This window comes from Marmota marmota, unplaced genomic scaffold, assembly GCF_001458135.2.
Source record: "Marmota marmota marmota unplaced genomic scaffold, marMar, whole genome shotgun sequence".
NCBI classification, from domain to species: Eukaryota; Metazoa; Chordata; class Mammalia; order Rodentia; family Sciuridae; genus Marmota; species Marmota marmota.
The window spans coordinates 2938372-2965595 of record NW_026000224.1 but is presented as its reverse complement, the minus strand read 5'-3'; the positions used below and the strand labels follow the sequence as shown (position 1 = coordinate 2965595).

At 47.6% G+C, this 27224-nt stretch overlaps 1 protein-coding gene across 2 annotated transcripts in view; it reads right to left on the bottom strand.

Annotated features, from left to right (window-relative positions):
* The window catches only part of Csmd1 (CUB and Sushi multiple domains 1), a 1636907-nt gene that overhangs the window by 471778 nt on the left and 1137905 nt on the right, over window positions 1–27224 (bottom strand). For both annotated transcript variants that reach the window (XM_048792812.1, XM_048792813.1), the window contains exons 8-9: window positions 24542–24629; window positions 1945–2069 (exon numbers count right to left, since the gene is read on the bottom strand). In XM_048792812.1, the coding sequence (XP_048648769.1) occupies window positions 1945–2069; window positions 24542–24629 (213 nt within the window). The remainder of the gene's footprint in view (window positions 1–1944; window positions 2070–24541; window positions 24630–27224) is intronic.

Here is a 27224-nt window from a genome sequence, read left to right as displayed (position 1 = left end):
GGGTCGGCCAGTGGGCACGGCGTTGGTGTCAGACAGGGGAAGTTCTGCAGGCCAGGGGCCAAGGGTCAACTGCAGGGAATGATAATTTACCGGTGCATTCCTAAGAGCTGGAAAAAAGGGGTTTGAATGTTCACCTCATAAAGAAATGATAAAGGTTTAAGGAGACAGACAAGTATATGCCTGATTTAAAACTTAAACAATGTATCCATGTACTAAAATGCTACACTATATCCCATAAATACATGCAGTTTATATGTTTTCATGTATCAGTTAAAAATACATTTAAATTTGAAAAAGACTCCTCCTCAGTCTGTCTGTAAGAGTAAGCCCTGTGGGGCTGGAGGCTGGCAGGACTCCAGCTTGAGCCGGGTGGAACAGGTCCTCGCACAGAGGAACAGGCCAGGAGCACCTGAGGCCAGGGCAGCCATTTGCTTAGGGAGGGTATTAGGAAATGGCCGAGTCATGCTGGACTTCAGCACAAAGAAAGGAGATGGCATGGATCAGCAAATAAAAATAAAAATAGAATATGGACAAGAATCTTCTTTGCATTACTCCTCCCTACCAATTTAAAAGTAAGAAATATTTAAAAACACACACATTTACTATTTGTGTAATCTGGAATTTTAAAATAAAGAGGAACATTTCCATTAAACAAGGGCAAGACACTATTAAGAGAGAAGGGCCGTTTTCTCATGGGTAAGTCCGACTCCTGGGACCTACCACTTATTCATACCTGATGACCTCGTGCATGGCCACCACTCAGGGGAACATGAATTTGGTACGGTGTTTTTGAAAGCTTAGCAATCTTGCTTTAATAGTGGGAGGTACACAAAGTAGTCTAATGACAAAATCCTAAAGGCACAGGCTTGCATGTTTTCTTGCTCAGAGACAGGAGCTTCTCTGTGAAACAGCCCATGAGCCCTGGCCCACCTGCCACGGGAGCGTCATGGCCAGTGCTAACCCTCTCCCAGGCACAGCAGTATGTGGTCTAGGAGGGGTGAGCATGCAGCGAGCACTGTATGGAAGGTGGAGCCCACAGGAGGGTGGAGATGTGTCTGCAGCCATTTCACTTCAAGGAGGAAGCCAGCGCTGTGCACTGTTCAGGACACCTTTCTACCATTCCTCTTAAACAGCTACCAGGAGGGATGATATATTCCTACACATGAAACTTTCCTCCTTATTCCGTGGTCTACATAGTACTTGTACAAAATAAGAACCACTGTTTGCACAAATTGTCTTATGAACAACATGCGAAAAGAAAGCCCCCAAACCCAGTTTTCTTTTAATTTTACTAATATTTTCCAAAGCAATGTTCTGCCCTCTGGTTTTGGTATGCTCTCTAGAATCCCAGTAGTATTCAAATAAATATTTCCAAGAAGTGAGATTAACACCTTGGTTTCTCCTGATTTCCTGTGTTCTCTTTCAAGATGGTGTTGCTGATGCCTACCTTGCCCTGTCAACTAGGTGAGAGATTAGCTTAAGACAGGTTTTAACAGAGGGATGAATTGAGATCATGGTAACCACACCCTTTCTCACATCACTAAACCCAGGAATTCAGTCTCACAGCAACAGAAAGCTGAAGAGTCTATGTTTCTTTGCAGGTTGTGCAAGAAGCTCTCTAAAGGACCTGGTTTGTGACACAGAGTCACACAGAAGCCCACTCTGTGCACATACAGGTGGGTGGCAAGCTGAGTGTGTGAGATGTGAGTGCTCCCGCCGTCCCTCCTGGGGTGCAGAGACGCTGCAGCCCAGGTGCTCGCCTCCTAACAAGCACCCAGAGAATACACACTTTGGCCCAGGGTGAAGCAAATGCGCATCCCGATCACGTTCTCTCCATCTACAGACAGTGCTTTGCACTTACATCTCATTGTAAGTGCAACATGTGTTCAGAAAAACGTGCCCCCAAGGAAGGCGTGCTTCTGGCCACGCCCGCACATGCCTTACCTCTGCAGATGGGCCGGTGGTCGCTCCACGCCGCCAATGTCTCTGTGACCCTCTGGCAGGTGATGCCTTTGGATCCCTGGAGCACATAATTGTCCTCACAGGAGAACTGCACGTTTGCACCAACCCTGGACAGTTACAAAACAAAAAACAATCAAAATTATTCACAGAAAACTCCTCTGAAAACAATCACCAGGCGGCTGCGGCACGGTGACTCGGCTAGAAGAGACAGAGCCATATGGTCTACAGGCCACGCGCGCCGAGGCCGCCCTGTGACTCAGACACCTTACAGAACCACAGGCCAGGCTCTAACAAACCCAAGGGCCTCAACCTGTCACCTGTAAGTACAGAAAAGAGCCCAGGCGACCTCAGGGTCCTGCAGCTTACACAAGGGAGCGTGTGTGAAGGAACGCTGTTTCCCAGAAACAAAACAAAGCCTGCCTCCCCTCCAGAGGTCCCTTCAAGAGCAAGTCTCAGGCGGTCCCAATGAAGGAACCGCCTCAGCCAAGGATCTAGACTCCCATCACACATGTAAAACACGTTCAAAAGGAGGCCAGTGTCAGTGTGCTTCAAAAATAGATCTTACAGGAAAAGAGCCGTTTATTTAGAAGACAGCAATCCACCCAGCCTAGAGTTGGATGGAAAATGGCTTTGGCTCCAGAGAAGACTCTGCAAACATGAAGCCTGAGGGCTGGAGCATTAGCAAAGCATCCTTGCAGAGTAACAAGAGAGACCCAGGCCGGATCTGAACATGCCCGTGACACGACTTCTCAGCCGCCGTTGGGCACTGAGTGGGGAGGGGTCTTGTTTCACTATCTGACAAGCCTGTTGTTACAGGCAGGAGCTCTGCTGTGTCTTCTGACTGGGAAACTGTGGGGTGGAGGTCGGGAAGAACGAGGGAGGCTGTGGGGCTGGAGCTGCTTAGCCCTCCCTGTAGGTGAATGAAATCAGTAATAAAAGATAAGGGGGAAAGAATCAGACGGGAAATCCTCATGCACCACATCACACTGGGTGTCAACTGAGCAAGGTGGTGGAGACTCTTGCATCCAGGCAACCCTCTTCCTGGGGTAGACACAGGTGTACATGCACATCACCAAGCCAGGTCAAACCAGTTTGGAACATTCTAGGTTAAACCAAATTGAGCATCTTCCTTTTCCAGAAGAACTTCTCAGCTTAATAAAATTTATTATGCAAAAATGGGGAGGTTCACAGCACACAGGGCTTTTCAGACTTCCTTCTTTCCAGGAAGCCCACTATTCACCAAAGTCAAGAGCCACCAAAGTTCTGTGGAAGCAACTTTCATAAGAAACACGTAATAGGTACAAATTGGTATTATTTTGAAGGTAAAAAGTATAAAACCCAAGCAATGCTTAGTTTCATTGCCAGTCACAAGAGGTATTTAAGACAGTTATCTGGAGACTTTGTTCTCCATAATTCCCCCCACTGACCTTTGTTTGAACCTCTGAACCACATGGAGTAAATAAAATAAATCTAAGAATGTTGTTTTAAAAACAAGTTTCCTTCTTCGGGCTCCAATCTCTATTTCTTTCTATTTATTTAAATTTTAGTTTCCGTATTTTCATCATCTTTTCAGTACAATGTTATTGAATATCTACTATGCCTCAGCCTGTCCTAGGCCCCATATATGCAGAAATGAGTAAGACTGCCAAGCCCGATCTCGTGGAGACAGAGACCGGTCCAGGGAGGAGGGAACGATAACGATGAATAAGCATTAAGAAATGGAGAGAAATGGAGGTGTCGTGGGGCTGCGAAGGACGGGGACCAGAGGGGTCAACATCAAGGGCGGGGAGCTGGGCCTGAAGGGTGGGCGGTCAGTTCTGATGAGCCTCCTAGACGGAGCTGCTGGCCTCTAATGCTCTTGGTCAAGGGTGGTTAAGTGCGGGGTGGGGGGCGGTTATGGCTCGACTGGGCAGCTGCTGCGGGTCCAGCAAGCTGTCCACCCGCCACTAGCAGTGGGCAGCACCTGCTCCAGCAGCACCGCTACCTTCCTCATGCCCGCGGTGGGCGTCCAGGGTCTCTCCAGATCGTGTCACTGAACTGCATCTGGACATCAGAAAATGCAGATCAAAAGTGCAGGAGATGTCCCCTCACCTCGCAGAACGGTCATCATCAAAGAGACAGGAGGCAGGTGTCAAGTGTCATCGAGAGGTGGCCGTGGGGAGCCCCTGTGCGCTGTGGCAGGAGGCGGCCAGTGCAGCATGGGGGGAAAGCCTGGAGCCTCTCGGAGGACGAAGGACAGCGCTGCACTGGGTCCACTGCCCCTGCAGGGCTCATGTGCCACAGAGGAGAACCCCGTGTGTGAAGACGGGGCTTTCCTGGGTTCACTGCAGATCACAGCCAGGTGCAGGGTTAACCTCAGTGTGCACCCAAGACCCACAGAAGAGGAAAGTGCCCTGCGCATTCCCATGGGACACAGCTCAGTGCCAAGCCAGAGGGCCTCCTGTCCTCTGCAACAATGTGGGGAGACCTGGAGGACCTCCCCTAAGGCACAGAAAGAGGAGCATTGCATGACCTCCAGCACTGCGTGACTCACACGAGGACTCTGACAACAGAATCCACACACGCAGAGCACGGAGCAGAGCGGTGGCTACCAGGGGCTGGGGAGGGACGAGGTGACACCGGCCAAAGGACACGACACTTGAGACAGGAGGAGAAGGAGGCCTAAGTTCAGAAGCCCTAAGGCGCACGCAGGGCTACCGATTGTTTACTTGGAAACTACTGGCACAGATTTTAAATGGTCTCTTGTCACACACACACACACACACACACACACACACAAATCTTAAGTATGTGAGACAAAGGGTATGTTAAGTGCTTGACTAGCCATCTACAAGGTGTACACATTTCAAAATACCATGTTGTAGATCATAAATATTAACAAATTTTATGTGATTTTAATAATGAAACAATAATATCACCATTGTGATAACTGGTTTCATTTTGGGCAATATGTTAGAGTCTTTAAACAAGTCTGGATGGTATGTCTGTCTTCAAAAATATGGAAAAACTACTGCCAACCGTGGCTTCAGAAGTCATGGACCTGCCCAAGGACAGGCTGTGTGTGACTCAATGATTTTTAGATACACATGAGAGAATACAATGCTGCTATGCAAAAGATGAAGTGGTGGTGCCTGCCTATCTTCCCAGTGGATCTGGAGGCTGAGGCAGGAGGATTGCAGGTTCTCGAGATTAGCCTCAGCAACTTAGTGAGGCCCTAGGCAATTTAGCAAGAACCTGTTTTAAAACAAAAAATAAAAAAGGGACTGGGGATATGGCTCAGTGGTTAAGTGCCCCTGGGTTCAAACCCTGGTACCAACAAAAAAAAAAAAAGACAAAAATGAGAATATGTGACAACATAGGAAAAAAAGAAGCATGACAGAAAATTGCATGAACCCCAGGTCCAAGGAACTGCACAGCTAACTCCACTCTGTCAGGAAGGACAGGCACAAAACTGTTCTGGAGTGGTGACGCCATCATAAGTATTTTCCCACTGTGCTAGTAATTGTGCTTCTCCTGATTTCACTACTTTGTAATTTAAATTATAAAGATGAACTTTGAAAAGCTAGGGTCAGCCTCTCTTCACTGGCTAAGGCACTGTGCACGTCCTCTGTGACACTTAACACGGCTCCTGCTTTTCAGGGACTTCCATCAGACAGAAGTGAGCCCAGGAGCCTGGCCCACAGAGAGTCTCCAGGACCCCGCAGTCCCTGGCGTCCTGGGTGCTCTGGAGGGTCCTCTCCGGCACCTTCAGGCTGCGGAACACAGCGCTCTCCTAATTACTGCCAGGCATTCTTTTTGCAGATGACTGCAAACAGCCACCACTATGAATCGAGCTTCTTTAGATGACAATAGCAACTTAGGAAATGAGCCTAGAGGTGAGCTCATTCCCAGCAGCCAAGCCCAGGAGGGGGCCACTCACTGCAAAGGGTCAAGTCACCATTGGAATGGAAAATGACTCAACTTCTACTTTATTAACTCCAGCTTTTGCTTTGGCTTCATCTAGCTCAGGAAGCTCTTCAATATAAAAGCCACAGTGCACTCTACTTCAAATGTATAGTGTACTAAGATTCCATTGATCTGTGATTACTATATTTGAAATAAAATGTGTTAAATATAACATTTATATTATTCAATTTGGTTTTCTCAGAAGGATTCATAGAAGAAAATTTCAGAAAAAAATAGCTTTCCATTGGCAAATAAAGTTAGAATAACTGAGATTAATTATGTTATATAATTCAAATAATTACCAGTATTTGGGAACAGTAAGAATTAACAGCAAAATGATTTCTATAAGATCAAGATATATTAGTGTTCAAATTAGGCACCCAAGTGGAAAACTTTAAGTTAAACTGTGAAAGTGGGAGAATTTTGTCTTTTAAATAAAATATGATAAAAAATACATTTTTTTCCACCTCAGTGCTTAACACTACTGAAAACCCCATCACTTGACTTGATTTCTAAAGACATTTCTTCATCATTGACTACTTACCTTCACCAGAGTAGGAAGAGCTTTCTACGTGAACGAACCACTTCTAAATGGAGCAATTCTAAAATGAACTCCTTTTAAACATGACTTTCTCAGAGAGTGGCTTTCTCCAGATCTAGTTAACATTGATACCACAACTGCTTCTGGGGGGAAAAAATCTGAAGTGACTTAACATTTAACTAGAGTCCAAAAAATGCAGATGTGCTGATGTCCACCCACCACTGTTGACCAGGTCCACCCACCTGACCGGCTGCACCAAGGTTCCCACCTCCTCCCTCAGCCCACACCAGCTGGCTTCTCCGGAATCCATGGAAGCTGTCCATCACCCCATGTGATGTTTTCTTCTCTAGTAGCTTTTGTTTTTAATTAACACTTGCTGATTGTGTTTATGAGTACAGTGGCATTTGAATGTGTGTGTTCCTGTGCGATGGTCAGGTCAGGTCAAGGAGCTCCTTCCTTCCTCAGATGCTATCATTTGGTTGGGGAGCATCCTAAATCCTATTAGCTTTTCAAAATATTCACTTACTGGCATTCATGGCTCTCCTACTGTCACAGACTCAGGAGCTATTCCTCCTATCCGCATGCACCCCGCCTCTGTTAACCATTGTCTAAATGGGTGGGTGGGCGGACGGGGGTGGACAGACAGACATCAGCTTCTGGGTGCTGAACTCCAGTCCTGACTCCCATGTTCACGGTGCTGCCTGCCGGGCACTTGGAGGCTCTGCACCTCCAGCCAGAAGAGATATGTAGCACAATGCTGTTTTTGTCTCAAGCAACAGAAAACAGAAAAATTTGAGAAAGAAGAACTTTAGTGCTGAGTTCCATCCGGGATTTATCACCTTTGTCCTAATAACCTGGACAGGGATGGCTTACTGAGCTAGATGAAGCCAAAGCAAAAGCTGGATGAGAGTGTCAGGCACTCCCACAGGTGGAGGATGTGGCTCACCTGACGCTGTTCCCAGGGGAACAGAGCTGTGTGGCGGGGTGAGGGCCAGGCACACTCAGGCCTATGCACTCTCCTGCATGTTACCCCCCAACACTGGGGACCTCGGCGCGGCCCGGGTGGGCCACAGTCAGCTGTGGAGCCGTGCTTTCTAGGTCTGGGTGGTGTGCGCCCGGTTCCTCCCTCCCTACAACAGCACCGAGAGCCAAGCCAAGCCCTCAGACCCCGCAGCCAGGCGTGTGAGGGGAGAGCACACAGAGGTGACAGTGACAGTGGCCTACCGGCCACAGAAGCCTAATGCCTCCTCCCCACCACACCTTGACCAAGAGCCCAGGGGGGCGGGGAGGGAATTGGGCCCACTGTACTGTGCCTTCTCCGTCCTTCCCCTGGACACTCGCACTGACCACTTGAGGTGTCCCCAAAAGCTCACGCAGGAGGCAACGCAGGCAAGTTGGAGCTGTGGACACTGGGCCCTGCGAGCCTCCCCCTGGTCAGCGCACCCGTGTGCTGAAGGAGATGAGCTGTGACCGCAGGCAGGGGGTGTGGCCGGAGCAGTGAGTTGCCGGGTGTACCCTTGGCGAGCGGAGCTTAGTCTCTCCCTGCTGCCTGGTGCCATGTTCCCAGCCACCACCCTCCACCATGATGCTCTGCCTCAGCTCGGGCCCCGAGGAACAGAATCAGCTGTGAGTGGACTGAGACCTCTGAAACCAGGAACCCCAAATAGACGTTTCCTCCTCTGATTGTTCTGGTCAGGTCTTTTGCTCACAGCAGTGAAAAGGCTGACTGAGCCAAGGACGACCCGGTCACCACAGCAGCCATTCAGAATGTGTCTCAGATGCCCCAGGAGCCCTGGGCTGCGGGCTCTAGGATCAAGCCGGGTGGAGCTTCAGGTGGCAGGCGTCGGTGGCAGGCACAGGGTCTCCATGACCATTCACTGCTGTCCCAGACACTGTGCGGTCGACCTCAGGGACTCTCCCACCACTGAGTCCCCTACCACCCAGACGGGGAGCCCAGTGCTCAGGGGAATGCTCCACTAACCAAAGGACGTGGCCCCAGGAAGTGAGGCTGGGGGCCACAGATGCCACCCACAGCAAAGCAGCAGAGCAGGAAGAGGCCTCGGACCCGAGACTCGTGTTGCCTCCCAGAAGATGCTGTCATCAGAGAGAGACGTGCGGCTTCCGCAGTGTGGGATGCGGGTAATTGCCCCCTTGATTTTTGTGCATAATACGTTGTTTCTGGGTTACTTTTTTATGGCAATAATTTTCAGACTCCTCTCCTCAAGCCTGAAAGTCAGTTTGTCACTGTTAACAATGCATCAGCGAGTAGATGGGTCTCGGCAGCCTAAGGAAGAAAAGGGAACTAAGACCTCATGCCATTTCTGGCTACCGTGCGTTAACGACAGCACAGGAAGACTCCAAGGGCATGGACACCTAAAGCTCTGTGCCAGTGTGGCCGGCCACAGTGCTGCTGAAGGGCTGCAAGTGACCCGTGCTCCCCAGGCTGAGCCCGGCTCTCAGAAGCGCCACACCTGGAGAAATGGATGAATGTCCTGCGAGAAGACTGAATCTAAATCTTCCAAGTGTGTTGTAAGTTCATGGAAACCTGCTCCTGACCACACAAGAGGACGTCTCGGTCCTGCAAAGTGGAAACATTAAGTCCTATGGTTCACTCTTTCTCCAGAGCCAGAAGCTGTTCCCTGTGTTTGGGAAGGAGCGGGGGAAGGGCAGGTGGGACACTGCAGGTCCTTAGGGACGTAGGGCTTGAGGAGCTGTTGCAGGGGCGGCAGAGCTCTCCTGGCAAGTCCCTCTTCCACCAGCTCATCTGCATCTCTTCTTGAGACCACAGGCAGAAGCCCCCCACCCTCCTTCCTGGCAAGAATCCAACCCCCAGGATGTAGCCTCTCCGTCACCTCCGACTTGGGATCAGGAGGCCACAGAGGCCCCCTGACTCAGGGTCAAGAGATGTGTTTGGAGCTTTCCCTTTGCCCTGAAGCCAGAGTGAAAACCGCAGTGGGCCTGTGTAAGAGAAAGGGAGGGAAGTCCAGCCACCTGTGGTGCCCTCAACAGCCTGCTCCACTGCTGTGCACGGGCAGGACGGACCATCCACAGTGACAGGCATGACCTACGCTGCCAGAGGTGGGGAGCTGGCCAGGCAGGGAGAGGCAGAGAGGGACAGTTGCAGACCCCCTAGGCTGGGCAGGCATTCGGGAAGGCCCCCCAAAACTCAGCAGTCGAGGTGGCCTGTCCCACTGCAGAAAGGAGGAAAACAAGACACAGGTCCCTTGCTCAAGTGCCTGATTCAAACTGTCTTTCTTTACTCTGAAAGTTATCACTTCAGTCTGTGACGGACCAGCAAACCTAATATAAAGATACTATTTGGCAAAATGGGCAAATATTTTCTCCTGAAAATACATGGTGCAAAACCTTCCGATATTCCGATTTATGCTTTACACCTGCACTCATAAGAGCCCTGCAAGCACAACTCCCAGGCTCCACAAGAGAGGAATAACAAGCAAAAACACAGCCAGGAGGGCAGGTGCACACAAAGACACACCCGCCACAAACTGTGACATCCAGGAACATTCAGAAGGGATCACAAAGGACACAAACGTGGTGCCTTACAGAAGTCAGCACAGAGCCAGGTCCTGCAAACACAGCTGCACTGGGCCTGGTTTACATGAATGCCCTCCCCAGTGACTCCTGTGCCCTGCTTGTCCCCCCAATGTCCCACTCTGTTCCTGGGCCCTGGAGGCAGACACAAGCAGCTGATGTCAGCCAGGGTCAGAAGCCCACAAGACCTCTGCTGGCAGGAGCCCGTCACCCAGCTTGGCTGGCTGAGCCTGTCAGTGGGGGTTCTGGGTTTCAGAGCAGCTACAGGGAAGGTGGGGTCTGCAGCCCAGGAATGCAGCGGAGCCAGTGCCATGGGGGGCACTTTGACAATGGAACAAGGGGCAGGAGGTGGCCAGCATCAGGCACCGGGGCCAGTCTCTCGGCCAGGTCAGCTGAGTGGGGACGGAGCGACTTGCTGGCTGAGGGTGTCCTGCCTACAGCTCCCTCCCCATCTGCATGGCTCCACTTCCTCACTCCTGCTGCCTGGGCCTGAGGTGCCCCTAAGACCTTGCCTTCAGATGATTGGCAGGAAATCCCAGACAAAGTGGCACTCTGATCAGATGACCAATTCCAGTGCAAACGCCAGGTCTTGGAGTTACTGTCAGCAGGTGACCTGGCTGTGTAAATATTGCAAATGGACGCAGCTCTGCTAAGCCATCAGCTTATGCTGTCCTCACTGCGTGGTAAGGTCCTGTGGCCAAGAAAGACAGCTTCCTGCTCAGACTTCCTAAAATCCCAAATACACCGCTTCTAGTTATTTGCAAATCTCTGCTCCTTACCATTTGATCTACTTCAACCCAACCCCCACCCCCAAAATTGATTGAATTCTTAGTACAGTTTCTTCTCTGATATCAATTTTGGGTCATTCTAGAAATAAAACCTTAAATTACTTTTCATATTTAAGAACGTAGGTAGGACTAAGTCAATCTGAGAGAAAGGAAAGCTAGGGGTACTAGATAGCAAAGAAAAAGAAAGCGTCCTGGGGAGTTTGATGTGAATATCACACCATGCTGTGCAGACACAGAGGCTCAACCTCTGAAGGTCACCAGGCAGGCAGAGATGTGGCCCCTCGTCCCTGCAGCTGTGTATTTGCTAGTTGGCGCACCTGCTCTGACATCCTGCCGTGGAGACCAGCCCTCACTGCCCCTTGTGACAGAGGACAGAGACAAGGCTGGTTCTCCTCGGGCTCCGCACCTGCTCCTCCCTCTGCTGGGGCCCACCCATGTCTCCACATGGCGGGACCCTTGCCTTCCCAGCCGAGGCCCCAGCTTTGCAGCCGTCTCCAGAGCCTTTGCCGACCCGCCACACCCACAGCAGTCCATCCTTCCTGATGCTCTTCTGGTACGCTTACAGCACAAGAGCACCCTGCAGTCCCCCAGGACTGGCGTGTCTGTGAAGGAGACCCCAGGACTGGAGCAGAGGAAGGGGACCTCATGAAGGGGACCCCTCAAGGAATGCCACAGGTGGTGGTCCTGCCTCTCCTTTCCTTCCTTTGAGAAGAATGACGAAAAGCAAAGCAAAGCTGACTTCAGACGCAACAGCTAACCCCCGGAGGTGGGCTGGGCCTCTGTCTGTGTGGGAGCTGTGCACAGGTGTGCTGATGTACCTGGTGAAATGGTCACACAGTCCAGCCAGGGAGCACTCCTACCTCTCATATCCTCTCTCTCAGTGAGGGAGCTGAAGCCCGCTCCCTAAAATCCCAGGAAACAGTAGCGAGCTGTTAACGACAGTCCCTATGCCAAGCATCAGATCCCTGGAGGCCTTCGTCCGACCAGGCTGCAATCCACCTTGGACTGAGCAGATACAGAAGGTCTTAGGCCGTCAGGGCAAGATGGAGAGGAGGATGTGTGACGGCCAAACCAGTCCTGGTTGTGAATGAAATCCTAAAAATGATACGGCGATTAACCAGTTCCTTGGGAAAGGGTCAGTTCCCTCCCCCCTCAGCCTTCCTCCAGGAACCCTGATTAACCCTGGCCCTGCCTCTTGGATTGGATGGTGAATAACTGCCCTAGGAGTCCGACTATGCCCTCTGGAAATGTGAACACCCCTGTGCCAGGCTTTCAAAGACTAGAGAGTTAAGGGTTGCCTGGGAAAAGAGTCTCTCTTCTGATCTGTTGCTGTAGGCGAGCTTTGCCTTAGGGACCCCACACGAGGCCTTCAGCAACATGGATTAGGAGAGTTTTTAAAAGAGGAAAAAGGCCCCATTGATAGGTGAGTCTAAGGTAGCCCAGATAACCTGTGAACGCTGTGAGAAAGCGTGGATCAGGGCTCGGAACCTGGAGTTCGTCTCCCTCTGGGCCTACCAGCCTGTCTCTGAGTGCTGCTTGTACTCCTCCTCCATCACTGTTTCCCACAACAGAGGCCAGGGCCAGGGCCAGGGCCAGGGCCAGGGCAGAGGAGCACGGAGAGGGTCTTCTGATGAGTTCAAGTGCCTGGTTAACGAAACTGCGTGTGGACACAAACAGGGGACCCAGTCAGACAGACACTTATGTATGTGTGCTCCCAAGTGGGGAATTCAATAGAAAAACAGACAGGTGGATACAGGGGACATCAGTCAGTAATGGTGAGAAGATCATGACGGGGAGGAGATAAGGAAATGAGGAAATTCCAGAGACCTTAAAGGAATAGGCCAGGACTCCCCCTCTGGATTTCCAGCTCTTTGGAGAAGTCTCTGTATCTCTATTGCCTTGGCAATAAGCCTACTTCTTGCTTGCTATCTCTGTGCCCTGTTCTTAACTTCTTTGCTGAAGAAAATGGAGACAATGAACCCAGCACCACTGGACATGGCCACCATCTGCCCCTGCCCTACCCAGCCCTGGCCACCACCGTTCTGCTCTTCTGTGTTTTCTACTTCTTTAGACTCCACATACCGTTGGGTGTGGCAGTATTTTCCTCTCTTGATCTGGCTCAAGCCCAGGTTGGCCTGTTCTTCCCACAGGTGGATCAGCCCACCTGGGAGCTCTGGGTTCTTTTTTATGTGTCCTTAAGGTCTGTTCCATGCACGAGATCTCAAGAGCTGGTCTGTGCATCAGAGGCTGTCACAGGATGAGATGGCTGTCCTGCTCTTGCAGAGGTGGCTCCATTTCCTCAGAGCAAGAGGTCTCCAAGCAACAGTGTCAGTCTCCAGAGACCCTCAAGAGCAAGCCAGGCCGGCTTTCTTGTGAGGCAGGAAAGACTCAGCAGCATAAAGGGACCCTTCTCTGCTATTCCAAGGGAAAGGGAGTGAGGAGCCCACTAAACACACGCACTGGGAGGGCATCGGGAAGCTGAACATGGACAGATCCTTGTTTCCTGACCCTCCCATGTGCCTGCTCCCATTTGTATGAAGAGGAAGCTGAGGGGCATTGTTAATGAACTTCAGACAACTGCTGCAAAGGGTGTTTAATAGGGCAGAAGGGTCAAATGGACTGATTGAGTTTTCACTTATTTATTTGGGTTCTGATTTATTTTAAATAGATCATAGCTAAAAACAAAAGCTGTCTAGCTGGCTACCTTCTCTATTTCCTCTAGGACACAGATATAGAAATGTGAATAGACTCGTAACCAGCAATTCCCAGCAAGGTTAGAAGTACGGTGTCTCTGAGGTTGGTTCTATTGTCACAGGCCACCACCCAGAGATCCCTAAACGTGGCCCAGGGAATGTGTGCCTCCCCCGCTTACCCACTGCTTGCCCCTCTGTTCTCCCAGGAGGTCAGCACTGTGCTGCTGATTACAGTGGGAATCGACGGCCGACCACGACAAGGAGGCAAGAAACATCACTCCAGGCAGCAGCAGAGTCTGAAGGGCAGCGATCTTGATAAGTGATAGGTTCTGGCTGGGAAGTAAGGTGTCCCCCAAAAGCTCATGTATGAGACAATGCAAGGTTTAGGGGTGAAATGATTGGGTTAAGTCAGCCTCAACCCAGCCAGCAAATTAGTCACCTGAGAGGATTAACTGAGTTAACTGGAGGTGGTGCAGTATGGCTGGAGGAGGGGGTCCCTGGGGTGTGGCTTAGGAGTTACATTTTGTATCTGGTGAGTGGAGTCTCTGCTTCCTCATCATCACGTGAGCCTCCTCCCTCGGCTACGCTCTTTCTCCATGATATTCTGCCTCTCCTGGAGCCCCAAGGAATGGAGCCTGCTACCTGTGGACTGAGACCTCTGAAACTGTGAGCCCCCAAATAAACTCTTCCTCTTCTACATTTGTTCTTGTCAGGTCTTTTACTTAGAGCAGTGAGAAGCTGACTGAAATAGAAATACAATACGTACACCAATCTCTATGCCATGACATGCATTAATCATAAATAACATTCTTCCAAACCTTTGTAAAAACAATGTTTTATCAACTTAAAAGATGATTTTAATATACTAATTGGAACTGTGGATGAGTGGGGAGCAGGGGTCTGCAGCAGCACCAGGAGCCACACCTGTGGTTTCTGTGCTGTTCTCCATGACGGTCAGGGCTGAGCACATAGCTGTTCCTCACTAAGGCACCCCATCTGTGAGGCACGCTGGACAACAGGACGGAAGCTCCAGAGAGCTCAGTGGCTCCTGCCTATGTGCCTCCCAGGAGGGCAGCTGGCTCCTGGGCCCACTGCCATTGCACTGTGCACCCGGGGGCTGCTGCCCAGGACACTGCCCACTGGCCTTGCTTCTCACTGTTTTCCCCAGATCATCATTTGATGGAGATCACTAAGATTGGACCACCTTATTGCAGCAAGAACCAACTGGAACCTTGTTTCTTCTGCAGACACACAGAAGCTGCGGTGGACAGAAGACAGGAGAAAGGCCCTCTAATGAGATTTCCAGACTTTCCCAGGATATCAAACACGGTTTCCAGGGCAAGCCTCCGAGGGCTGTGCTCACCTCCCGTCCTACCAGGAATGACATAAGCCACGTGGGGAATGGTCATCAGCTGCATGTTACGAACAAAAAGTGTGGCTCCTGTCATAACCCTGATGGCCAGGTGCCTATGGAGCAGATGCATCCCTAGAGCTGGAAGGTGGAATCGCAGTCAGCAAGGGACATGGCTGGAGTGAAGTGAAGTCCCTCTTTAGGGCACAGAGCTTCAGGTTGGCAGGATGAGAGGCTGGTCCTGGCTGTACCTCGTGTGTATGACCTTAATGCTGCTGATCCACACACAAAGAGTGGATATGACCTAAATATCTAAATGCAATTGAATAGTTAAAATACTAACCAAATTATTTTTTAAAAATCCTAATTCCCAGGCTAAGTTCCTGACCAATTAAATCAGAATATTTGGAGTAAGTGGGGAGTACCAAATGGACGGTCCAGAGCCCTGGGAAGCTGAAGTACTTCCTGTGTGCTGCAGACCAGCAAGCACACCCTTCCATCCTTCAACACACCCCTGGTGGGGGCAGAGAGGAAAATACAATGAAAAACTTGCAACACTAAAGAGTTTTTAAAGGATCAGACAATTATAGAGCAGGGAGCGAGGCCCCGGGGGAGCATGCCGGCTGGCTTCCTTGTGTCCACAGCTTTGGGGCTGACCTTACCCTGGCAACTCCGTGCCATCCCAGATACCAATTCACATGCCTCCCCTGGGCTTCAGGGTTGTTGGTGCCCCCGAGGAGCACCTTCCCGGCTGGGTAGAGTCTTATTCAACAACAGGCCACGAAAGAAACCTGACTTAGAGCTGCAGAGGTCCACACCACAGGGCGTGGCCCCGAAGTAATGATGTCATCTATTTTGTCCTATCCTTTCACTGGTGAAGGACCAAGAAGCAGAGAACCGGGTTACAGAGGACACTTTTAGGAGCATTAATATTCATTTATGATGAAGATGATACAGTAGGCTAATTAATTCTTCAACCATCTTTTGACAAATTAATGTACTTAAGTATCAATGATCTATTTTCACAGAAAATTATTTAAATGGATACTTTATTATTTTGAAAATAAGTATGTGCTATTACAGATATTGAGAAGACTGTGGAAGACAGAGAGAGAATGTACCCGAGTCCTACCCAGGGGCTCCTTTATTGGAAGAAGCTTTAGCCAGATAAATGCTACCTGAAACATTCACAGTGCTCCTTTTTCAAAGGGACATAAAGGTTTCAAATAGTGCAAACAGGAAAATATTGGCTGTGGTTTGTCTTCATGTAGTTCTTGTGGATACAGCCTGCAGTCTTTGAAAGAGCAGCAATCACTGCCACCCATTTTTCTTAGACTAGCTCAGTTCCTTTGGAGCAGGGAACCTTTAGAAGTCTACATGACTGCCTTCAGGTAAGGGCACAGAAATGTGTTGTGTCCTCAATTTTTAATTTCAAATTTCAAAGACACTTTGGAGCAGGTCGGGATCACTGGTGTTGCAGATTCAAGTGCAGGACACAGCAGAGGGCACGTGCACCTTCACCCACCGGTTTTATTTACAGGGAGCATCTAAAAGAAATGCTTTCTTCTCCATGTTGTTGCTTTTCGCCCTGTGCAGCTGAGTAGCAAGGAAATCGTGGACGGAGCCAAGGATGGCTTGCAGAAACAAAATACAGTTCTTAGACTTTCATTTTCAGAACACTGGGTAGAAAGGAATCAGATATGAGGTATGGAAAACTCTTCCAACATGAAACAAAGCTTAGGTGTTTTTTAAGTTTCTTAAGGCTTCCACCATAGTTCCCAAATTTCATTTAAATGAAACATCAATATGGTCTTTATTCTGAACTTTAAAATCTTCTTTTACTAGAAAATTGATTTTTTAATTGGTAGGAAAGAGCAGGCTGAATAACCCAGTGATATTTTAACAACAGCAGTGAGAGAACCCACATTTCCTTCTCGTTATTAAGATGAGCAATGATGTGCATAACTAATCTTGGCAGCAGCAGGGGCTCAGTGCTGAATAAGCTGTATGGATTGAACGAATAGACGCTCTCTTATTGAAATAATTGTATTCCCGAGAATGTACCTGAAAATCAACATTCTGCATATCCAGTCCGCACTTACCGCTGCCTTCCAGAATGTGAATGCAAATGCTTCCTATGAAAAGTAGAAATAAATGACTTAACACATCGTCACTGAATGCTCACTGTGAGCCAAGCACAGGGCTTGGCATTGGGAATGTGATAGCAAATAAAACCAGGTGCCATTCCTATGGAGAGAGGCGGTAACTAAACCTGCACTGTGCTTATTAAAATAACCTGTAAACGGAGGCATGCACATAAATTTCAGTGGTCAATCCTAGCAAGTAAAAGGAGAGATCAGAGGCAGTGAGGAGGGGGAACACGAGGTCCATTTCAGGTAGCACATTCAGGAGGTGGCCCTGCATGGGCACCTGAAGGAGGTGGCAGCTGGTACCCACAATCTTGACCCTGAGGCTCAGTGTTGGTAATGCACCCTCAGCATTGTAGAAGGGATGAGGAAAGCAAAACACCACAGAGAAAATCCTGAACTTAGAAATAAGGAAGAGCTAAGTGGGAGAGCCAGTAAAAAGACCTTGGTGCGTGAAAAATGAAAAATCTGTTCCAACTTTGTAAGTCTAATTGACTTTTCCATTATGATAAGTTTAAAAAATAATAACAAGAATTATAAGAGAAAAATAATACCTACAGGATGGAGATGGCCAGAGGGTTCTGGACAGGTCTCCTTTCTCCTCCCCATCAGCCAAGGACGCACTATCACATGGGTGCCCTCAGACCCCCAGCCACAGAGCCTGCAGTGGCAGGTAAGTGCCTGGGTTTCTGCCATCTCTCTCCCTAAAACTTCACTCAGACTCAGAGGCATCCAGGAAAGCGACCCTCCAGAAAAGGAAGAGCAACTTCCTCCCGGACAACAGCCCATCTGCCAGGCTTTGTGCTTCCTGAGCAGAGGGGCAGGGGCTCTGCTGCCACCCGGGGGCCAGGGTGGAGAAGTGTGGAGCCATGCAGGGACGGCGGGTGAACTGTCAGCCGGCTGGTGAGGAGCTGAGAACCACCCGTGGGAGTGGAAGGAGCGGCCTTGGGTCAGGAGATGTGGTCACTGATTGGACTCTGCTCCTCATGACCCCTGGGGTTTCCTTTATGGACCTCAATTTCTCCTTCTATTCAATGACAGATAATCCCATTTGATGTACTGTAACTTCATAAAGTGATTTACAAAATAAAATTAAAAATAAAAGTTTATTTTTAGGAAGGATGAAAAGGTGCAGGATCAGAAGCGTCTAGCATGCATGTTGATGTCTCTGTATCCAGGATGCAAATTCAATGTTTGTTTTTTAGGTAATAACTGTCACTCTTCCAGCCTCCAGCCCCCCTCTGGGCAGAGGTCATGTTTTCTCTAAACAGTTGTTCATCTGCTCCCTGACCTGTCGTGTTTAACTTAATTGGCTTAACAGAGACCTAATGAGGCCATGGTCCTATATCCCTAGGGACGGGTTTGTTAGCTGGAATTTAACCCAGTTCAATAGAGAACACGTCTACCTTATGCTGGGCAGAGTAATGAGAAATGAAATCAATAAGGCCTGTCCCCTTTCCTTCAGGAGCTCATGATTTAAAGAGCTGAAGGCTGGGGCTATAGCTCAGGGGTAGAGCGCTTGCCTTCCACATGGGAGGCACTGGGTTCTATCGTCAACACCACATAAAAATAAATAAAGATATCATGTGTCTCTACAACTAAAAAAAAATTAAAGAGATTATGGAAACATCAATTGGTGTCCTAAACCCAAAGACGCAGGAAGGTTAAAGCCAGAGGGTGGAGCCCCTGGGAATAGCAAGCACCCTGTGGGCAAGGTGCGGACAGGACACATCCCCTGCCACAGGAGGGACAGCAGCCCAGCAGGACCACAGGGCTGTGGGTCGCACTCATATGAGCTCCTCGTCTCTTTCCACAGCAGACAGCTCTGCTCAGCTCGGCTCCCGGAGGAATCCCCAAGGAGAACAACTGGTGTGGCAGCTGTTGGTGTGGCAGGAAGGAAACTCATCCTTGTGTAGGAAGGTGAGTGCGATGCTGCAATGAGACACTAAAGAGAGCAGCGGCCACACCGCAGGGAGGGTCGGGCACACAGGCACTGGGGCCTGTGCCAGGGAGGGAGGAGCAGACCGGAGGCCCGATTTTCAGAGCACCCAGGGCTCCTTCAATTCAGTTTCAGCACCTGCTAAATGTGATGAAGAGGTTTTTACAGGAGGTATCTTGGGATCAGAAACAGTATATATGAAGAATCTGCAGCACCTGGCAGTGTGCAGCAGGACAACTGTTCTCAGTGGTCAGGGACACGTGCCCCTGTGCTCAGACGCATGGCTGGAATGCTGGGCTCCAGTGTGGCTCTCAGCCATCTCTTCACCTGGTGACTTTGGGGAGTCCACAACCTGCACGCCTCATCCGGTGGTCCAGTATAGTGGGTATGGAAAACTGTAGTCATTAGAATTACCCTTGTTAGAGGTCAGAAAGGTGCACAGGGCTTGAGCCAACAAGATCCAGCTCAAATCTGAGTCTACCAAGATACAGAGTGTGGATGTGTTAACATTTTGCATTTCAAAAGTGATCCATTTATAAAAATCAAGATGATTATATTTGCCTGGACAGAGGGTATCAATGCTCTCTAGCAGAGGGAGTAGATGAACAGCAGTGGCCAGGACCCCTCATGACCTCTCCCACCAGCTCAGCCCTTCCTTCAAGTGGTCCATCTGGGTGTTTCCATCCATCTTATTTGAACTCAGCTCTACAGCAAATGCTTTGTCTTTAGGAGAGGGGACTGTCCTCAAGCTGACTTGAGTTCAAATGAGAAAGCTTTGTGTTTTAGGCTTCATTTACTTTAAATAATTTATAGATAATGCTGAGATTAATATTTAGATTGCCTTCGGAAAAAAGATTTCCATAAACAATATAAATAAAACCAGATGAGGACTATTTACCAACATAATAAAGTGAGCTCTTTCCAAACAAAACATAGAATTCGAGTGCTGACCGCAATCCATCCACTCATCTTGACTGTGGCTGTCCTTAGTTTGAATCATACCTTCCTCATTAGTTCTGATTACAAGAATTTAGAAATTAGAGGGGCTGGGGATGTGGCTCAAGCCGTAGCGCGCTCGCCTGGCATGCGTGCGGCCCGGGTTCGATCCTCAGCACCACATACAAACAAAGATGTTGTGCCCGCCGATAACTAAAAAATAAATATTAAAAAAAAAAAAAGAATTTAGAAATTAGAAAGAACAGAATTGCCTTTCATTAAAAACTGTCTCAGAAACACTTCAAGAAGTTCAGAATCCTTCCTCTGTTATGAACATCAACGTCAGCAGTGAACGTGTTACATTCTGGATCTAGTCACATGTCCTTTGCTCTAAGGGCCACGGGGTACCTGTACACACAGCTGTGCTCCCCAGGGTACATGAGGACCACCTGGGTTCTGCTGTCACATGGGAATAGATGGTGGCCCCGGCAGTGCATCAATAGAGGGCCTATGCATCTGATGCCATGATTGTCACACACCTGGCACTGCCAGTAATCAGGTCATTCCATTCCTTTGAAGTTACAATGTAGCAAACATCTGAACATGGATTTTCCTTCATATATTCTGGATTTTTCCTTGTGACTCCAATAACATTCTTTATGCTGGTAAAATCAGCTTGCACCCCAGTACATCTGTTTTCAAGGTGTGTCCCATTGGTCCCTGGAAAGGGGCACGTTTAGAGGCTCTTGGGAGTCAAAATTATAATAATAGTGACATGGTACACGCGCTTTGCTTCCTGTTGCATCTTCACCAAGGGAGCAAAGAAATGGTGGGAAACAAATGGCAACAGCACCACCAAACAGCAGAGATGCACCCAGCAGAGAAGGCCAGGCTCCGTGCGACACAGCTGGGCAGCAGGGAGCTGCTGACTCCAGCTCATCTCAACACAGCACATCTCAACACGCGGCTACACAGCACATCTCAACACGCGGCTACACAGCACATCTTTCCCTGAGGAGGTCTGGAGGAAAGACACAGGCCTGGTTGGACGTGTGAGCCCAAGTCCCTGCCAGTCCTCCCAGTGAGCACCGCTTCATCTGAAAGAACTACTGACAAACCATCACTGTTAACATTTGAGGATTTGTCAGACATTTTCCTTAAAAAAAAAGAATGAATGAGTCTTTTACTTCAAAGAAAACAGCTGACAAAATTTGTAGCCAATCACAAAATCAAAATCATCTAGTAGAAATTAGAATATTTGAAATCATCTCTGCCACCCTGAGCTTGACAGTTTTTCAATGCCTCAAGATTTTTCTGATGAGATGCTTTGTAATATTAACAAGTACAATTTCAGAATAAAAAAATATTACCGAGAATAATTTGACATTATTTTATAATGTCAAAAATATGAATTCAACAAAAGGCGTAGCAATTTTAAAATTCATTTACCTATTAACATATTCAAATTGCAAAAAGGAAAAACTCAGGCAGTTGCAAGGAGACACCCACAAATTCATGGTCTTAGCAGGAGATTGTGATACGTCTCTGTCTCTGTATGTGTCAGATATAGGTGCCCCCAAGTCCCTGTGTTGGTGCAGTCATGTTCAGAGGTAAAGTGCTTGATCCTGAGAGCTATACCCTAATCACCCAAGTCTGCATGGAGTGGGTGGTAACTAGGCAGGTGGATCAGGGCTTGGTTGGAGGAAATGGGTCACTGGCACTGTAACCTGAAGGGTACATCTTCACTGGGCCCCTTCACTCCTCAGTCCCTCCCCTCCCTCCCTCCCTCTTTTCTTCCCCTTCTCTGTTTTCTGGCTGCCAAGAATGGACCAGTGCTCCTCCTCCCCGCCCATCTGCATGATGTGCTGCCTTATCTTGGCCCAGAGCAATGGACCCAGCTGCCTCTGGACTGAGAGAAACTGTGAGCCTCAGATAAATGTTCCCTTTCCTAAGCTGTTCTTATCAGGTATTTTGGTCACAGTGACACAAAGCTGCCTTACAACAATGCCAACCAGTGTGGATTAAATGCATACTCAACAGCAAGGTATGCATTTTGTTCCATGAATATTCACCAAGACAGAGCATACGCTCAGCCATAAAGCAATTACCAATACATTTAGAGGGACTTCAGATATACAAAGTTTGCTCTTTAACCACAAATTTGCTTGGAAAAATCATCAGACATTTGGAAGCTAAATAGCATGTCTAACCAAAAAGGAAGCATAAAAGAAAACAGAACCTATTTGAACTGCATGAAATGGAAACATAATATCAAAATTGAAGGGGTGCAGCCAAAGCAGTTCTTAAAATAAAATTTATAGCATTAGTGCTACAAAGGTATTTAAACACCCTCATTTAAACAACAACAATAACAACAACAACAAAAAAAACAGACTTAAATCACTGATCTCGGCCTCACACTTAAGAAACTTGAAAGAATAAAAGTCACAATAATCAGAAAAAGTATTAAAATAAATTTAATAACAAGAAGAAGAAATCAATAAAATTGGAGGAAAATAATAGGGAAAACCAGTGAAACTAAACTTTGTTTTAAGAAGATCAATAGCATTGACATTTTGCTTGCCAGATGGATCAGGCAGAATAAGAAAAACACAAATTATGAACATCAGGAATTTGAGCTGTGGCATCTTTCACAATTTAAAAGGTACAGAAAATACTATGGAAAGCTTTTGGAGTAAATTTAATAACTTAAATGAAATTTTAAAATTCCTTGAAAGATACCAAGTATTGAAGTTCTTTGAAGTAGGAAATAGATAATATAATAGACCTTTAAGTAGAAAATACTTTGAATTTATAATTAGTAAAAAACTAAACTCATAAGAAAGTTCCAATTCCTGATGGCTTCACTTATGAATTCTCCCAACATTTAAGAAAAAAATTACCAAATACACACACATTTTTCTAGAATATCCCAGAGGAAAGAACATTTTCAAATTAATTGTATGAGTTCAGTGTTACTTTGGTGGCAAAACTAGACAAAATAATTACAAGACTCCATATCAATGATAAATGTACATGCAAAGAATCTGAACAAATTTTGGCAAGTGAAATCCAATAGCATTTAAAAAGGATAATTCATCATGACCAAATCAATTCTATTCCAGAAAGCAGGTTGTTTTAATATTGGAACATCCATTTATTTATCATATGAACAAACTAGAGAAACAAAAGACCAGCCAAGTAGATATAGAAAAACCAAAATCTTATCTATTTCTATTTAAAAATACAAACCCCAAACAAATTAAAAGTAGAAGATTATATTCTGGACCTCACAAGGCATCTATGAAGAACCCAGGGCTGATAATATACTTATGATTAAAACCAGAATTTCTCTTGACTAAGCTCAGAAATAAGGTGTAGACATCTCACAATTCCCAGTCAACCTTGGAGTAGGGGTTCTAGGCAGTACATGCAGGCAAGGAAAAGAAATTAAAACGCTACGAGCTGTGTGGATGTAGATGTGTGAAGACATAAACCCCATACCAGAGATGATGGAAATAATAGTCTACACCTTTAGCTCATTTAACAGATTTTTGAGTCAGTCTGAAGTGTTAAGTCACTTGATCACTATCAAGGAGACACGGGAACAACAGAGAGATGGGGGAAGGACTGAGGTAGTGGCAGGGCGAATCTGCTGTGCACCCAGGCCCACATGTGCACCCCTGGCTTCCCTCTTCCTGGCCAGAGGCAGAACAGCTTCAAAAAAACATCATTTGAGTAAGACCAGTGTCAGGATGGCCTCCAAGGACCTATGCTGATCAGTGACACTGAAGACACTGCTACCAAGAACTCCACCACCAGGGCCAGCCCCTCGACCTGGGCCTCCAGATCTTAGAACCAAAATTAACCTTTTCTTTGCTATTTTATAATCCCCCAGTCTTGGCATTGTGCTGTTGGCAACGGAAAGTCCCTGCTGCTTTTAAACACACTGCAGCTACCCAGGTTTCCTGAGCGATGCTCCATTCCCTGTCCAATGGCATCACTGTCCCCTACCCCACCCCTGTGGTCTGCTCATGTCACTAGCCCTGATCCCTTGCCCCATCTCTTTTGTTTCTTCCTCCAAAATGGAGCAATCGTGGGAGCAACAGTTCATTCTTCCTCGTCCCCTTGGCCCTGGATTCTTCAGCTTACTCCAATCACTAACTGGTCCAAAGACCACACAAACCTAAGGCAAACACACACCAGACTCCGCAGGAGTTGCAGGATCACAGTGCCAGCTGCATTCCTCCCGCAGCGACCAGAAAAGGCTCCAGGTCCTCAGAACCCTGGTCAAAGGATTCACCGCATTTTCTGAATCAATCCCACTGACTGCCACTAACACTAATTGCTTTGAAAGTTTATTTAATGGCATAATTACCAGTCTATAGTTTGATTTTTCCTTCTTTTTGAATATCAAAAGCATTAGAATATCAAATGGTAACAGACTAAAAACAAGAAAAATCCCTCTAAATACAAATCTGATCACATACATTTAAAGAATTGTATTTGTTGGCTCATATACTGGGAAGTTTCAATTCTAGTGTATCTGGAAATCTCCACAATATGTTTTAGAGATTTGCAAATAAAGCAGTTGTGTCTGTAAATTAAAAGGACAGAAGAGTTAAACAAAATGACGGGGGTGTGGGTGAGGGGACAGCTTGCTTTCACACAGTGCTTGATCTCCTACCTGAAGTCAGAGCCGGCTCTCCTGCCGTTTTCTGGAATCCCGGGATCTGGACACATGTCGGAGACCAGGGCAACGCCTCCTTGGCTCACTGTAACGGAGAGAAGCCATGTGAGGGTGTGGGGCAGTCACTGGGGAAATACCCAGGGGACGAATTTAATAAGTGATCTAAGAATTAAGTCAGCTTAGCACCATTAAAACAGGACTTGGTTCTCCTTCCTGATAATCGAGACTTCTTTCCAATGAAAGAATGAAAATGTCTTTGATTTTTACTTTCCTCCACTGGAGAAGCTGAAGCTTAATTAAAAACGCATGTGCTCATTACAATCACCCTTATGTCCCACTGAGGAGCAAGACAGAAGAGTGACATCAGGGTATAAAGACACCGGAACTCAGGGAGAGCATGGCCTTACTCATCCCCAGGATCATGACACAGAGGGTGACCACACAGAAGGTCTGCGCAAGGCCTCTAAATAAAGCCTCCTAGTGGATCCCAACTTGACCTGACCATGCTGAGGAACTTGGACTCGGGGAGCAATGGCCTCGCTGCACCAGTGTGCTGGTTTGTTTCGGAGTCTCTCCAAGTGCGAGCGTGCCCTCTCACTGGCACCTGACTACCTCCGAATGGCTTCTGAAGGACCCTTTGCATGCTGGATTCAGTGGCTGCCATGTCAACACCCATCCTACCCCACGTAGCTTGCCAGTCCAACCAAGGCAATTCCCTCTTTCTGTCCAGAATTTGCCTAACAGAGGGCTTGTTAGCCAATTCAACTGGATGGAATGTGGGTGTAGGTCCTTAAGATTGCCTCTGAAAGACATCCGTGGGTGCTGGCCGAGACCCTGTTGACCTCACTGAGCCTGGATTTTGAAATCTGAACTTCAGTGCTGTTGTTGGGAGTCCAAGGATAGAAGCAGCAAGGTGATGAGGTAGCTCGAGAACCCTCTATGTCATCCTCGAGGCTGAGCATCCACCTGTAAGGGACCCACCCCAACTTAACATGCAGCGGATCTCTCAGCGTTTACCTCAGTTTAAACCCATTTGAGTAGGTGATCGTATTATTTGTAGCCAGAAAGGATGTACAAATTCAAGGAGTTCAACCAACTCCATGTAAGTGTGATAAACCCAGAGAGTTCCCAAAGACCCATCACAACGGGGGTTCTTGACCAAGAGAAGATCTTGGAAGCAGAAAGAGAGCACAATGGACCACCAGCTGGGGCTCCCCAATACGACCCTCAGACTTCTCAGCAGAAACTCGGCAGGCTGATGGCAGCGTGATGATATACTTGGATGATGAAAGAAAAGCACGGTTAACCAAGAAGTCCACATCCAGCAGAACTGTCCCTTCGAAGCGATGGTCTATGTGACTATATTATGTTATCGTATAGTTCTTAGATCCTAATATCACTTGCATTCAAAAGTTGTTATTTAAGTTCCACTTAACTCAGCAAAAGTATAGAGGGATGACAAGAGGACACTTTAAGAGAGAAATTCCAGGGTCATTGTAAGGACAGATCATTTGTACGATATACTTTTCATATTTTGAAGATCTATAATCTGTCCAATGCGTGAAAAATTTAACTGTGGTGCAGGAGACACTACATCTGGAATAAAAACAGTAGACAAAAGACACCTCCAGTAATTCTTCCCATGACATATCAAGGCACCAGAAATTTGGCTCCTTTCATTCAATACTCTTTTAGTTCAAAAATGTCTTCTAAATGTAATACATTTGCAGATAAATCGTAGTGAGGGAGTTCCTTACCAGCAGGCCTTCCCTGCACGAACCCTGGAGTCCTTCAAGTTGAAACAGAAGGACACAAGACAGTCACTTGAGGCCACAGGCATTGTGGTTTGGTTGTGAGGAGCTCCCCAAAAGCTCATGTGTGAGGCAAGGCAAGACGGCTCAGAGAAGAAATGACCGTCTTACGAGAGCCTTAGCCCAATCAGTGAATCAATCCCCTGATGGGATTAACTGAGTGGTGGCTGGAGGCAGGAGGGTGTGGCTGGAGGCAGTGGGGATCGGGGTGTGGCTTGGGGTATATATTTGTATCTGATGAGTGGAGTCTCTGCCTCCTGATCATTAGTGAGCTGCTTCCCTCTGCCACACTCTTCCTCTATGATGTTCAGCCTCACCTGGAGCCCCCAGGAATGGAGTCTGCTATCTGTGGATTGACACCCCTGAAACCGTGAGCCCCTAAATAAACTTTCCCTCCTCTACAATTGTTCTGGCTAGGTCTTTTAGTCACAGCAGCGAAATAGCTGACTAAAACAAAATGAAAATATAAATTTCTCCAGTAAGGAAAACACATGGGAAAATGTAAGTCTAAGCATTATACTAATTTTATTTTGTTTACTGTTTAAAAGACAGTGCATAAGATAAGTATAAATCTCTACCAATAGATATGTAATACAGGAAGCCATAATTTCTGACATCAATTGCATGAAGTAGGGGAAGAGCCCTGAGGTACAAAGTTTTTGTATAGCATTAAAGTTAAGTTGGTATTGATTGAAAATGTTCTGATTTTAGGTTGTTGTAGGTAGTTTCCATGGTAACAGCAAAGAAAGTGTCTAAGACATGTGGAAAAGGAGAAGAGGAGAATCACAATGTGTCATCGCACTGCAGCAATGGCCAAGCACAGTGCGCTCGGCCAGGGAGGAAAAGGGGGAGCTGGGGACATGCAGCAT